Source organism: Sabethes cyaneus, chromosome 3 (genome assembly GCF_943734655.1).
Source record: "Sabethes cyaneus chromosome 3, idSabCyanKW18_F2, whole genome shotgun sequence".
NCBI classification, from domain to species: Eukaryota; Metazoa; Arthropoda; class Insecta; order Diptera; family Culicidae; genus Sabethes; species Sabethes cyaneus.
Window position 1 is genome coordinate 159,900,846 of NC_071355.1, and position 15,759 is coordinate 159,916,604.

Below are 15,759 nucleotides of genomic sequence, written 5' to 3' on the forward strand. Positions count from 1 at the left end.
AGTTTCTGAAAAAGTTCCTCATTGATAACCAATCTGCAGTTGCCAATTGAAAACTGATACATTCGTAACTGCTGGAATCATGATCACGTATTTTTATCAGAGGGAGTACCTTCAGAAAATAATGGGGCCTTTTTAGGAGCAGTTTAAGATTGACTATCTTTTCTGATCCGACTAGGATAGCTGTCACTATCCAAATTTGGTCAAATTGTGGTACAACGACAATGGCCGTGGTTTCCAAGGCATGGACTCCTACTAATACCTCGCAGCTAAGGCAGATTGAAAAATACTTTTCGAATTTGAAAGGTGGAACTGCTAGCGCCGAGAAATAGACAAAAATGAAATTTGGCTGCCATATAAGTGAGAAAACTGCTGATGCAAAGTAAGGAAAAATGATTTGCCAACTGTGAAAAATAATTGACTGTCCAAGTGGGATTAGAACCCACAACTCTCAATCTCGCGTCGAGTGCATTTCCAATTACACCACCGCGCACCGGTCAGTTTATCAACAGGGAGTCCGATATCCAATTTTCTTTTCTCACTTTCAATTTGTTCTTTCACACAAATTTTACCCGGCGTTTTGTTTTCAATGACATATTGTTACCGCAGCAGCATATATTATAGCTGTAGCAAAGCATTGATATCGCATTTCTCGCGAACCTTGAATAAATGGAATAGATTTGTAAATTTATTGAAAACAATCTTTACTAGTTAACCGAAAATACTATTTCCAGTTAACGATTCACGAGATATGCCTTGTTGAATTGGCAGGTTGTTTAACTTATCAGTTTTTTATACTTTGTTATATCGTACAATTGACAGTCGGTTAGAAATAGCTAATAATTTATTGCAAAAAACAAGTGTGCCTCCTATATGTCAATTTCTACCAATTATTTTTCATCGAAGTTTGACAACAGAAACTTTTCATGCTTTAAATTGCTGTTCGCAAACTAAATATAATAATGGGTTCATGTAAGCTTTGTATTGATGACATCGAAAATCGTCACAAACTGACACTGATCCTGTAAACAAGAGCCTACATAGCAATTTCGACACACATACCAAACTCATTAAATTACGCCTTCGGTTACTAATTCCTTGCCTGACAACTTGATACTTCCAAACAAAGGTAATCATTATAATGGTTGCGTATGTACAGCCCGGAGTGAAAATAAGACGACACACCTTTCAGTTTCCATTCATCACCTTTGTACTTAGCAATTTACCTTCAGGGGAGTCAACCTCTTTTCCGTACTGCCGAAACACATATGTGTCTATTCTGGCTTTATTGATCATTTGTCACAATCATATATGGTTTATGGTAATATTGTGTTCTTAGCACTCAATTGTATCGTTTTCCTTTTATACCCGTTTGGTTACACAAGATGGGATTAAATTTCACCTCCTTTATGGCCGTTGTTAAAGTCCTTTTCAACAGCCTTTGCGCCCAAGCTAGAAGTAAAAAGTTCGACCTGGCCGGAGCTGCGGGCAGCATATTTATCGTGATGCCTTCGATATCAACAAAATGTCGGGAGTTTGATGTGGCTTGTCATCCCACTTTTCACTTCAGTGACTGAACCGTTTACACCGAAACCGCAAATAAACAGCGGCAACAGCTTAAATGCACAGCTCGAAAATAAATTTGATGCTCCAGCAAAAACATATATTTGTCCTGAATTACCCGCAGGACTTTACGACATTATAATACAATAAACGTTAGACTGGTTTTTCGCAAACCAATTACATGCCTTAGCTCGAGAGCTAAGAATAATTCAATTTTCACCAACAGGACGGCGCTAGAAATCCGACCGCTAGCTGTCCCATCGAAAGTTTACCTTTTTTATGCCTGTGTATTACAATCGATTTACCTCCTTAGTTTATGGGGATCGCTTTTCCGAGGTGGACCGATGAGACCGGGCCTAAATGTGGTACCCTTGGGACTTCTATTAACAGTTTACAGTTGGTCGGAGCGCAATCGTTTCGGACAAGAGGGATTATATCGATCGAAGTTCGAAGAAAAGCTGCTCATAATGATTGTCTGCCACGGAAATTGTTCACAATCGGTCAGTTACGAAGACCCATCTCGGATAATGACGAACATGATAAGAAGTGGGTTCGAAAAGAAATTCGGAAAGTAATTCTGACGCCTGCTGAAAACCTAAAACTCAGTCAAAAAGTTTAAACAGTAGATGACAAAGGATAAAAGAAAACACAGTCTTAGTCATAATAGTTTTACCATCTGTGTTAGAACTTGTCTTAAGGTAACGATGAGAGATTTCAAGTAATAAGCTACTTAAGTAAATGCAGATTTACAATAAGACAGTAGTGGCGGGATGTACGAATATTTGAATAGGCATACCTACATTGAATTTTATATGTTTAAATTTGATTTGTGCATATATACAGGCATTTAGAACTTATTGTTGCATTCTATGAATACCAAGTAACCTGATTGCTATTATAAATGTTCTTTTTTCACTCATTTGCTTAATAGAATATTTAAACATATTGAAAATAATTTGTCAATAAATATAAAGTTCATAAACAAAGATGAAAGCAATGTTGAGATTTAGTTATTCAGCGCAAAATTCAGTATTTAATTCTTTGGATAATACCACAAATCATTGCCGTTGATTGCCAATGACGATAAAGGTCTGCTAGTGTTTGGTTTTTCTTGCGGTAATCAAATACAGCACCCCGGCAAGGCTTGATTGGATTTTTATATAAAATGCCACGAATAGCATCTCGACATTACCGTTTACCAAGCACTTGAAATGTCACCAACTGGATGCGCCAAACGTGCTGAATAGCCACTGCTGCTGGACCAGCTATCAAATCCATTTGTAAATATGTATAAGGAAAGAATCGGTGCTTGAGATCGTTTGCTGTTACTGACTGTGGCATAGTTTGCTCAACTATTGTTCGTATTATTTAAAGAAACTCTACAAATTAGCAAAATTATACATATGGCAGTATGACAAAACAAAGTGATAGCTGCGAACAATAGATGTAAACGTTTCGAGAACAACTATTCACATACATGGGTGAAGAGCGAAGGCAAGCATAACCTTAAGTATCATTAAAATAGGACATAATACGTTAATGGGTAGTTTTTTAAAATAATTTATTTAGTTTATGTCGTAAGATGACTATTTGATTAGATTAAATCTAATTTTCAGGTTAATGTTTGTCATGTTATATCGAGCAGAAAAAAACCTGTTCGAATAACCTGATTTCAAAATTAAATGCGTTTATTCTTCTAGAATCTAAGTAGAGACTTCAAATCGAAATAAAAACAACAACTTCCCATCACATCCACATCGCATAATCTCAAAACAAAGAAGTTCACATCACAGTACGGCTGTGATTCCTATCAATGCAGAGAGCAATGTTATGCTAAATAGACCATTTCACCCGCCGCCGTAGCTCACTTGTTGCAAAAGCAGGGGCCCGACAGCAGGGAGAACCCACACACACACACATACACACACGCACACACCTCCAGGCGTCCGTCGGGTCGGTCGGTCCGTCGGTAGCGATACGGACAGATCCACGTATTAGTCCGACAATTTTGTTTGCCACAGCCACTCAATTTTTCCACCCACTACCGTACCGAGTCCTGCCTGAAACGTGCCCTAACTAACACATCACCAGAATGGGAAATACACCATTTGTGAGAATGTCTAATACAGCAACCATCGAAAATGCGAGACGAACGGAAGCGGATTGTCAGGTAAAAGATTCTGGCTGAAAACAACTCCAGCCGTGCTGAAACGAACAAGGCTTCGAGTTAATAATAATCGATTCTATTTCCCTGGTTGTTCAGCCTCTGACTCCGGGACTCTTCTCGGAACAAAGAAGACCGTGCCGAATTTTGTTTTCAATTTAGTTTTATGTCCTCCGGTGCGGACGATGCAGCACTACTATAAAGCTTTTGGGGGAGTGGGGAGGCGTGCTGTTGTTATTTCTGCTAGGCTCCATTTCCGGCTAGTATATTTGTATTGTATAGGACTGCTACCTTCGTGTATTCGTCCCCAATCTCCTTCCGTGCGGATCACCGTAGCACTTTCTGTTGCATGCTGCCCGGAGACGTACGCGGCCGACTGCCAACAGATATTTTATGGCACCGTTTCACGCAATCCTTACTCTTGAGCTGAATTTATTTCATTTCAATTTTTTTTTCTTCTCTCTCTCCTTTCGTGGTCTTTTAAACAACAGGTCCGGCCAGAATCGACGACAACAATGCGTGTCCTGGCGAAATTTATCGGATATATCATCTCAAGGCCATTCAACTGCGATAGCTACAGGAACAGTACAGTGGAAAATCGCCAAATAGAGCTCCGTAATGCGGTAAGTTTCTTTGTCTATATAGCCGACCAAAGTAATAAGGATTATTTTATATTGGAATCTAATTATTTATTCGTGACCCAGTGCATCTTCTACAGAACGTTAACTTTATAGGTTTATCGGCAACAATTTAGGATAACAAATATAAACATGAATTTAAGAATGAGACTGGAACGAATGCTCCATATTCCATACTTACTTTAAACCTTTAAACATTGCATTCACTTCAGACGTATTATAAGAAATGGTGAAATTTGTGTTGCTATTGGCCCAGCAAATTACATGCTAACGTTACATTGTTATTTTTGTAGGTGGCTAAAGTTGCGTTCATGATTCATTAGTACCTAATACTTTCATAGTTTTAATTTCACTTTTAACATTTTACTTTCGGTTGTTGCTTTTTACAATCATAAACAGGGCTCAGGCATTTGAAAAATTTAACTTCGACCATATTTAACAAACATTATATAAATAACAAACGGTAACAAACTGTTCAACATTTGGAGACAGAGTATTTTTACTTTTTCTTGTTATTTATTATGTTTGACTTTTCACTTTACGTTTTCTACTTCTTACTTTTTAACTTTTACCTTTTACTTTTAACTTTTAAATTTTAACTTTTTAATTTTCACTTTTCACTTTTTTCTTTTTACCATTTAATTTTCGCTTTCTACTTTTATCTTTTTATTTTTTACTTCTTCCTTTTAATTTTTACTTTTTACTCTATTCTTTTTACTTTTTACATATTAGACCATTACAAATATTTTATAAACTTTTTGTACTTCCGGTGTTGGACCACTAAAGGGGGTTGCGACAAAAAAAAAACAAAGAGATTTTTTTAATCGAGCAAAAAAATATGGGTTTTAAGCATTTTTACTTAATGTTTAAAGTGAAAACCAAATCTATTCTTACTTTTAATATATACGCTATCATTTTCCATGCAAAAATCTACGACAAATAATCAAAAACGAAAGAATTTTTTTTGGCCGATATTCGGAAATCTCATTGTTCGAATTTCCATTTCTGTCTCGTCGAATTTCCATTTCTGTTCCGTGCTAGAAGCGTTAACTCTACTCGTACACGCATTTTTGGAGTATTTCAAGCTGTAGAGCCCACAGACAATCGATTTTATAAAAAAAAAGCAACTCATATCCTACAAATTATTTCTTTGCCCCCCGATTTTTCAAGCAAATTTCCATGGGGGGGGGGGGAGGTGGGTGACACAACCTTTAAAAATAATTTGTGCAATGGCCTTACTTTTTGATTTTTACTTTTTACCTTTAACTCTTCACTATTTACCCTCTACTTTTTACTTTTTCCTTCTTCCTTTTTACTTATCACATTTTACTTTTTACGTTTTACGTTTTACTTTTTACTTTTTTTTCTACTTTTTACATTTTACTTTTTCGATTTACTTATTACTTTTTACTTTTTACTTTTTTACTTTTTACATTTTTACACTTTACTTACTTTCTTTTTATTTTTTACCATTAGTTTTACTTTTTTCGTTTTACTTGATTTGATTTCAAAACGATATTTGTTGTATATTTAACGGCCGAAACGTCGAATATACAACAAATATCGTTTTACACACTTAAAAATTTACCGAACACCAAAATTTTTTGACGAAATTAGAACTTTTGGACGTTCGGTAAAAATTTCGGAGATGGATATCAACGTTATCGGGTCTTTAGTAACGCTTGGCATCACCAAAATTTTTACCAAACGTTCAGCAGTTTAAAATAAATTTTTTATTGTACTTTTAGGGGGATTAATCAAAATTTGACTTCCGCTAGATGATAGAACTTACAATTATAAGTAACTCTTTCAAAGGTTCCAAAAACTCTAATGCGCCCCAAGAAAGGTTCTGGACCAGTGTACTGTACCTGGTTGATTAGATTGCGTTGAACTTTCGATTGATCAATTGAGGGTTGAAATTTATTTTTTAGTAGAAGTCTTCGATATTTCAAGGTCTTAAGTCATGAATTTTGAAAATGATTTCGAAAAAAAATTTCCGATTTTGTCAGAATCCCCATTTTGTCAGCCCAAAATTCAACATTGGGTTGACAAAATCGGAACATTACTGTAATACTGTATGCTTAATACTTTATACTTTATACTTTATACTTTATACTTTATACTTTATACTTTATACTTTATACTTTATACTTTATACTTTATACTTTATACTTTATACTTTATACTTTATACTTTATACTTTATACTTTATACTTTATACTTTATACTTTATACTTTATACTTTATACTTTATACTTTATACTTTATACTTTATACTTTATACTTTATACTTTATACTTTATACTTTATACTTTATACTTTATACTTTATACTTTATACTTTATACTTTATACTTTATACTTTATACTTTATACTTTATACTTTATACTTTATACTTTATACTTTATACTTTATACTTTATACTTTATACTTTATACTTTATACTTTATACTTTATACTTTATACTTTACTAGCTGACCTGACAAACTTCGTATTGCCACAAATTAACCTGTGTTTTACATAAATCATGAATCTCGAATGATCTTTGTCACAATCTTGAGTTTTGCAAGCCCCCCAGTGGGCGGCGCTTCCGACTGCGGGTCACCGGCAACACTCGCGACCGTCTCGTCCTGAATGATCTAGTGTTACTATAGATAGTTTTTGTGGTCTTGTATTGACTAATGTTTTATGGAAGAGTCTCGAATTTCTCGAGTTCGATTAGTTTTTGAGTTTCGCAAAAATTTCTGTTTTATTTGTATGAGAGTCCATATCCCCCTACCACAGGGGTGAGAGGTCTCTAACTATCGTAAAATAAATTCAAGACTCCAAAATCTCCCACATGCCAAATTTGGTTCCATTTTCTTCATTAGTTCTCAAGTTATAAGGAAATTTGAATTTCATTTGTATGCGAGCTCCCCTCTTAAAAGGGGAAGGGGTCGTAATTCACCATAGAAAAAATTTCTGCCATCTAAAACTCCCACATGTCAAATTTGGTTCCATTTGCTTGATTAGTTCTCGAGTTATGAGGAAATTTGTATGGAAGCCCCCCCTTTTAAAGAGGAGAGGAGTTATAATTCCTCTTATAAAGAGGAGAGGGGTCTCAATTTACCATAGAATAAATTCTTGTCACCGAAAACACCCACATGCCAAATTTTGTTCTATTTGCTTGATTAGTTGTCGAGTTATGCAGAAATTTGTGTTTCATTTGAATGGGAGCCCCCCCTCTTAGTGGGGGGAGGGGTTTCCAACCATCACTAAAACCTTTCCTGGCCCCAAAAAACCTCTACATGCATATTTTCATGCCGATTGGTTCAGTAGTTTTCGATTCTATAAGGAACATACGGACAGACAGACAGACAGACAGACAGAAATCCTTCTTTATAGGTATAGATACTTTATACTTTATACTTTATACTTTATACTTTATACTTAATACTTAATACTTTATACTTTATACTTTATACTTTATACTTTATACTTTATACTTTATACTTTATACTTTATACTTTATACTTTATACTTTATACTTTATACTTTATACTTTATACTTTATACTTTATACTTTATACTTTATACTTTATACTTTATACTTTATACTTTATACTTTATACTTTATACTTTATACTTTATACTTTATACTTTATACTTTATACTTTATACTTTATACTTTATACTTTATACTTTATACTTTATACTTTATACTTTATACTTTATACTTTATACTTTATACTTTATACTTTATACTTTATACTTTATACTTTATACTTTATACTTTATACTTTATACTTTATACTTTATACTTTATACTTTATACTTTATACTTTATACTTTATACTTTATACTTTATACTTTATACTTTATACTTTATACTTTATACTTTATATTTTATACTTTATACTTTATACTTTATACTTTATACTTTATACTTTATACTTTATACTTTATACTTTATACTTTATACTTTATACTTTATACTTTATACTTTATACTTTATACTTTATACTTTATACTTTATACTTTATACTTTATACTTTATACTTTATACTTTATACTTTATGCTTTGTACTTTATACTTTATACTTTATACGTTATACTTTATACTTTATACTTTATACTTTATACTTTATACTTTATACTTTATACTTTATACTTTATACTTTATACTTTATACTTTATACTTTATACTTTATACTTTATACTTTATACTTTATACTTTATACTTTATACTTTATACTTTATACTTTACACATAACATAAATGAATTACAACATATATTATATAAAATACACTTTCAACTTATCGTTAATTGATTGTGTAGACCTAGAGTCTAATATCGATGCTACATTCTGAACTTTATACTTTATATTTTATAGTTTGTGCGCTTTCATCTTAAGTGTATTCGTGAAAATTAAGTTTAATCTTATTTTTGTATATTATATGCATTATTTCTTACCTTGCTAGAACGAGTCAAAATCGTAAAAACTTTTTTCCTCCTAATTTTCGGTCATTGCTTTGCTCAAACTTCCGCTTTTGTCTCGCGTTAGAAGCGTTAACATTTCATACACTAATTTTTAAGCTCTTTAGGCCATAAACAGTTTATTTGACGTAAGAAAGTTTGAGGGGAACAGTGGGTAAGACAAACAGGTTAAGAAGAACATCTAAACTTATGATTTCTAAAATCTAAATGCAGTTTACTTCAGTTCAATATATGGTTTTCAAAAGCAGCTAGTGAAATATTTAACAAAAATGTTTTTCAATGCGTATTTTGAGTATTATCAGATTGAATACGTAAAATATGGTGGTTTCGCGTGCAAAAAATGAAGGGGGATGCCAATTGTTTGGCAACGTCAGTATGAACAAGCATACTGAAATCTATTTCATGCCTGGCCACTACTAATTTCGTTGAAGTCCACGTTTGCCGGTTTAATTTTCATTTATAAGCATGAGATACAATTTTACTATAATACTAGCTGATTGCCCGATCTTACTCAAAGCTTCTTTGTCTCTCAGTAACTTGTACATCTGTTATTGTAACGAAAATTCTCATAATGCAAAACACTAAACCCTTTTTCTTCATTTGAATGTATCTACACTTTATCAGCTTCCCCCTCCTGTTTTCCTCAAGCCACTTGTAAATCTGTTTTCTTTTCGGTTATGCCTATAAAGTATGGCAAAGCCTTTTTCACATTTTTAAACCTCCGTCCCCGTTTAAGAAATCTCCCCTTGTCGTTCAGCCACTTGTTTAGTTGTTTATTGTACAACTGTTATCGTTCCAAGTGCAAGAGAGGCGCGACCCCTTTTACTTAATTGGATCCCCCCCCTTGTAAGGGAACTCCCCCTTTTTGTCATCACCCTACGCTAATTCTTTTACGTGAAAGAATAAGTGTGCCAAGTTTGATGAAGAATCGTGCAGCCGTTACGGAGTTATGGCAGAACATACATTCACACTCACGTTCCTCGTCGCCTCTCCTCCTTACCAATCAGTTCCCCCTTTTGTTACGTAACCACTTATGTATCTGTTTGCTCTTTGAAAATGTCTATAACGGAAGAGAAACAAAACTCCTCCCTCGTACCCCCACCATAACTCCCGCTTTATTGTCTCCCAGAGTCCCAGCCACTTGTGAAACTGCAATCGGTCTGCATGCAGGAGAAACGCAACCCCTTTTGAACCTCCCCCATCAAAAGGGGCCACTCTCTCCCTCCTTTGTCAATTTTTCTCTACATTTACCTGTATGCAGTGTCATGTCAGAATCTCAACCAATGCCGTCGTTCCGTATTGTCTTCTGTCAAAACTAGCTCAAACACTTTCATTATAATAAGCAAATATTCTTTTATGTCCGGTGATCAGTCACGCAAAATGTCATAGTATGGAAATGACAGGCATTCGTCGCTATTTGCTTAGCGTACTACTTGAAATAGTATGGGCAAGCGATAGAGAATTAGGTATAATTATTGATCCGGTTTTCACTTAACATTTATGAAATGAAAACTATTTCTTTTGACGTAGGAGTACGTCCCTTGTTTACTATACTGGGTAGGGTAGCACTTTGTGAAAATGAAAATAGAAGTGTAACATTTGAATGAAAGATTTTAAATGCTTATAATTTCTATACTACTAAACAAAATATAACTGTTAATATGTCGATGGAAAGATAAAATGTCCACCAATTTCATCTTTCATACGCTTAATGGTGAAAATATATGTAAAAACAAGGTCAAATTCAAGGTGAAACCCTCCATGACCGTAATATGTGCACTCCTAAAAACAGAACAAACGACTAAATGATATTACCCCTTAAAAAAGACACCAACAAAGTGTCGAAACGTCGGAAAAACATCAAACTTCAGTCTTGATAAATTTCTCCGAAGACTGCCCTGCCAAATATTAACAGTTGTTACAATATAATGTTAACATAGGCATACGTCACCCTTTCGTACAACCCTTAGGGCTGTATACCTTGTAGTTTTTTGCATGATTTCATTGGTAGTCTTCCAGGATCTGCTAAGAAGAGATCTAATAGAGCCCGGTTACATTTTACATAAAGTTGTTCTAGGTCTAGATATTTCATTAGATAGAAAGATTTATTGGCGATTGTATAACAAACCTACTTTAAGCTAATCGAAAAACTAGTGACCTCGATTCCTTTTTTTATTGTTTGCTCTCACGAATCGACAAGAATAATCAGTAAGCCAAAATTGTATAAGCGTTGAATCTGTTGAATGAAGAATCTCGTACTGTAAAAGTTTATATTTCTTATTGAAAAAAAAACTAAATTCAATTGATGCTTATGTTGGAATCTCTTACCATATTAGAGTCTTATTACTGCATTTTCATGTCAAAAGTTGTAAGAATAAAAATTAATAACTTGATTTTGAGATTTATGAATTTGGAAAAAGAGTTCATGGAATTCATAAACTCGAAATTAATAATATTTAAGATTCATAAGGCCTACTGCACACGAATATAAAAAAATGACACTAAATTTAAAAGCTGACAAAATCGCAACAAAACCCTTTAATCGTTCCATATTTTGTACTTTTATGTTTCTCAATTCTCAAAGCTACGGTAGACCATATAATCATCTCCTAGCACTATAATCCCTAGTGATGGACCGTCTACGATGCGGGCGGAATAGTGCCGTATCAAACCATCAAATCTGACAGCCCTAGTTAGGGGGCGGGGTAGGGCACGCACACATCGACGTCGGATTTATAATGCATCCAGCGGCACAGAAGACCATGCGCTCACCTCAGTTTCGTTACCTTTCTAGCCTTGTACCGTGCGTGTGTGCAAAACTATCACCCGGAAGATCAGAAAAACACAAGCACAAAAAACAAGTCTCAGACGACAAAGAAGAGTGAGAACCCGGCAAAACTGGAATCGGTACACAAAGAGCCGTCGCTCGCAGATCTCCGTCGATTCCTGCCTGCCTTCCGTTGGGCCTGCCTGCCTGCCTCCGTCGTCGTCTAATTGGCAACAAAAGGCAGATGAGAACGACAACCAATTCCGTGAAGAGTGCGCGGTGCTTGGCTGCAGGATGGTGATGCCGCTTGTAGGATAAAGTTTCCACATTAATATTGAATTTCGATTATGCGCAACAAGCGTGTACAATGAAAGAGTTTTCCCTCTTTCAAGGTTGGCGAGAAAAACCCGGGTGAGCGAGAGTAGCTAAGTCTGGGTGCTCTTTGTTTCCGGCGCCAGGAGCGTGCTCTCGCCGCCGCTGGTAAAGAACAGGAAAACAGTCAACCATGTGTTGGTAAATTGTGTTTCCGGTTATCCGAAACTTTTTTTCCGCAACTGTGTGGAAGTTGTTGCCATGTGCGCAAAAATTTCTTTCGGTTGCGATTGTTGACATTTTCGGTTCCGGTGCGGTCGAGTAGCACTCACGAGCGTTCATTTTAGGATAACTTATTTTTACAGTTACTTGTTGTAACCGGATCCACTGCTGAAAAGCACGTTTATGCCGGAAAACAAATTATTGAGTACCATCAGCAAAAAACATCAGCAACCGTCATCGTCATTTTCTTTGTCTGTACGGAACTCACCGGTTGCTGGAGTTTATTGATGTGGTAGTGAGTATGTGTTTGTGTCTGTGTGGCTTATTTGTATTTAATCTCGCTCTGGTCGAAACGGTGCCGTGTCGGTTGCCTGGGCCGTTAGGTACTGCGCGTGGTGAAACCGAGGATGCTGGGATGGGAAAATTGCATTATTATTATTTACCCTCAGCACGTCCTTTTCTTATGCACGTTGGTGTGCTCGAGTGGGTGTGTGTGCGAGAGCAGACGTCTGACGCGACGAAAATCAGACAATCTGGAATTTTGGGGTTTGCAAAATGTACGGCAGTTTTAAAGATGATCAATCATTCATCGAGAGCATTGTACCGTTAAACAAATTTCATGCAAATAGTTTCTTGCGTTGAATGTTATGGTTATGATGATTAATGATGTATATAAACGCGCCTTTTATACGAAACATTTTGCACGTATTGTCTGCTAGAAACATTCAATTTGAAAAACTTCAGACACCCCTAGTAAGACATAATAAACTGTAATTCATCACCCCGAGAGCGGCGGGAAAGCAAAATGGCAGCAAGTAGTGCAGGATGAGCGTCATCTAGCAACGCGGAAATCCTCGCATACCTACGTACAGTGGTAGGTGTGTTGCTGCACCGTACCTACACCGTACCTACATATTCCTATCTGGATTTAGACATGTCTGGCTGAATGAAAGTACCCTCAGTGCTAAAGCTGTCGAATTTTCGCCAGTGCTAATGGGTGTGGGTGGTGCCACTGAAGGTTGGTCAATATGTATTGCGACCATGGACTGTGGCTACTTTTTTGTCTACTCAATCCGTTCGTTGGTTGGCTGGTCACTCAAAGAATTTTCCTTGTTTCCGGGTACGACATTTTGCAGAGGATGCGAAATGAAGAATTTAATTTAAGCGATAGGAATGCTCGGTGAGAACAGCAACTTGTTTACGTGTGCAGGAATGCCTGTGCGTAATGAAGTTTTTTTTCGATTTCAGATCCGCAGGGATTTAGACTGGAATCTGTAGCATCTTAGGGAAATTCAATTAAGTTGACGATGTTCGATCGACGGTCGGTGTTGTTTTGACTGTAAATATTTGACATTGCATCCCCAGCAAAAAAAGAAAAGTCTAGAATGGACTGGTCGCATGATGAGTGTGACTGTAGCGACACGAAACAAGACGGATTGGAACGTTTGTAGGGAGCTTTGAGTTAAGTGCCAGTAATGGCTACCGGAGCGCGTCTGCCTGAATTTTGGTATTTAGATTCATCTTATGCTAATTCGATTTTAAGTGTTCGACTAATGGAATTTCAAGCCTGTAAAATCTAATTAAAACTCAATGGACGCTTCTGTTTGAACGCTGTATACACTAGAGTGACACTATCTGTTAACCCTATGAGGCTCATTGATATTTCTATCTATGACAATACACTAAATTGAGCTTTTTACCAGGTTAAAATTTGCACCGAAGTATATTGATATTGTGTGCAGAATATTTTCATGAGAAAACAACACAAAAAAGTTATACTGAAAAAAAGATGTTGCACCCTAAATAAGGGTACCGCCAGAGTAAACGCGACAGGGGACGACCGGGAGCAGTGCTGCGTATTTAAACGAATGTGAACGAAGTCGTGTCGCGTTTACTCTGTACGCGGCCTAAGACTTGAGGCCTAAGTAAAAGCAAAGTAATGCCTAGTTACTACACTCCGTTTCCGATACTTGACCTTCTGTTTTTGACTTCTATTGACTCAAACAGCCTCTCCCAGCTGCCATTCGAACATACATTGAATTACAGAATTGAAATAAAGCATGAAAATTACTCACAGAGAAAAATTGAGGCTAATCATTTCATTCTAGATGTCCTTTATCTTTAAAAGTAAAAAAAGGAATATTCGCGCAATTTTTTTCGGAATTTTCCTGAATTCTTGATTTTGAAAGATGATAACTGTTGAAGGCATGATCAGAATGTTGAGATATTAATACCAAAATGTCAAGAAATCAAAACAAATTTCATATGTGGCGCTGATGCTTCAGAAACGAAGGCCGTTTACAGACGGTCTTACCCGTTAGAGGGTTAAGCGGGTTTCCGTGAGCGTCGCTGCACGATGGATTAGATATTTACTCTGTGTCAGTTACTAGACAAGTTCCGTTAGTACAACTTACAGCCTCATCATCTGTTTGTGGATTTTAAGGCGGTGTACGATTCAATCAAACGAAAATGAGCTGTGGCAAATAATGCTAGAATATGATTTACCGACTAAACTAATTACGCTGATTCGGGCGACACCTCAGCCGCATTCGTGTCGTTGGATGAACTCTTTAATCTGCTATTCAGCATTGCCTTGGGAGGTGCAATCAAAGGGCAAATGTGGAAAGGAACAGAAATTTCATCACCAAATCTCACATGCGGTCAACTCCAAGTAACAATTCCAAGTTTATTACGTTCGTATAGTGGGTTTCATGACCAATTTCATAAAACCGCTAATAAAACTATGAGCTCCACCAGATTTATCTGATGACCGATATAAAACTGCCTTCTGACTAAGTGGCCCACTCTTCAGAAGGTTTTCATAACCGCTATAAGAATCAGGTCATAAGCTCAAGTAGTCGTATCACGCTCTGCTGAAAGCAACAATAAAACCGATTAAGCTTTCGCTGCTTGACAGCCATCCCCATAATTTAAAAAAGCTTTTCGCTTTTCGAATCTGGTGAAAGCTAAATAAGTTCGCCAGCATTATCAACTTGAGAATACATGCGTGAGCAGCAAAGTTATAGTTTTGCTGTCAGATTATTCTTATCGATTTGGTTTAGGTATTGCGACCATAATAAAATATCTTATAGAATATGTCATAAATTTTAAGCAATTTCGTTGGTTTGCAGCATGTGCGCATTTAATTTCATCGTGCATATTGATATAATAGGTAAATAATATAAATGTAAAAGATAAAATCAACGCGCCTCTAAATTTTTGCAATTTTCGAAGACTGGTTGTTTTAACAAAATGAAATTTAAAATAAAACTGAATATCAGTTGTCAATCTCAATTCCTAGCAAAATCATTTTAGTTGCTTCCTATGGCTGAAAACCGATTGATAATAACTTTCTTTCTGCAAAACACTTTGCTTTGATGAATTTTTGTTTACGAGCTAAAACAAAATATTAGAATATGGCAATATGGCTTGTGGCTTCGTATAAAAAATTGATTTTGATGTTAAACTTTGGTATTCTTCATAATAGCAGCAAAAAAACCGATACCGATTTAATAGCTCTGTAAAACTAACAGATTTATTGCGGTTTGACAAGAAACCGCGATAAGATCAATTTTGATTGGTGCGCCATTTTGTATTGCTACGCCACACTTATGGTACG

The 15,759-nt window shown here is 35.8% G+C and overlaps 1 protein-coding gene across 1 annotated transcript in view; it reads left to right on the plus strand.

Annotated features, from left to right (window-relative positions):
- LOC128740329 (protein disks lost) overlaps positions 1 to 15,759 on the plus strand; it is a gene marked incomplete at its 5' end in the record, with an annotated part of 91,374 nt that overhangs the window by 33,662 nt on the left and 41,953 nt on the right. The window contains one exon of the mRNA XM_053835866.1: positions 4,216 to 4,347. Coding sequence (XP_053691841.1) covers positions 4,216 to 4,347 — 132 coding nt within the window. The remainder of the gene's footprint in view (positions 1 to 4,215; positions 4,348 to 15,759) is intronic.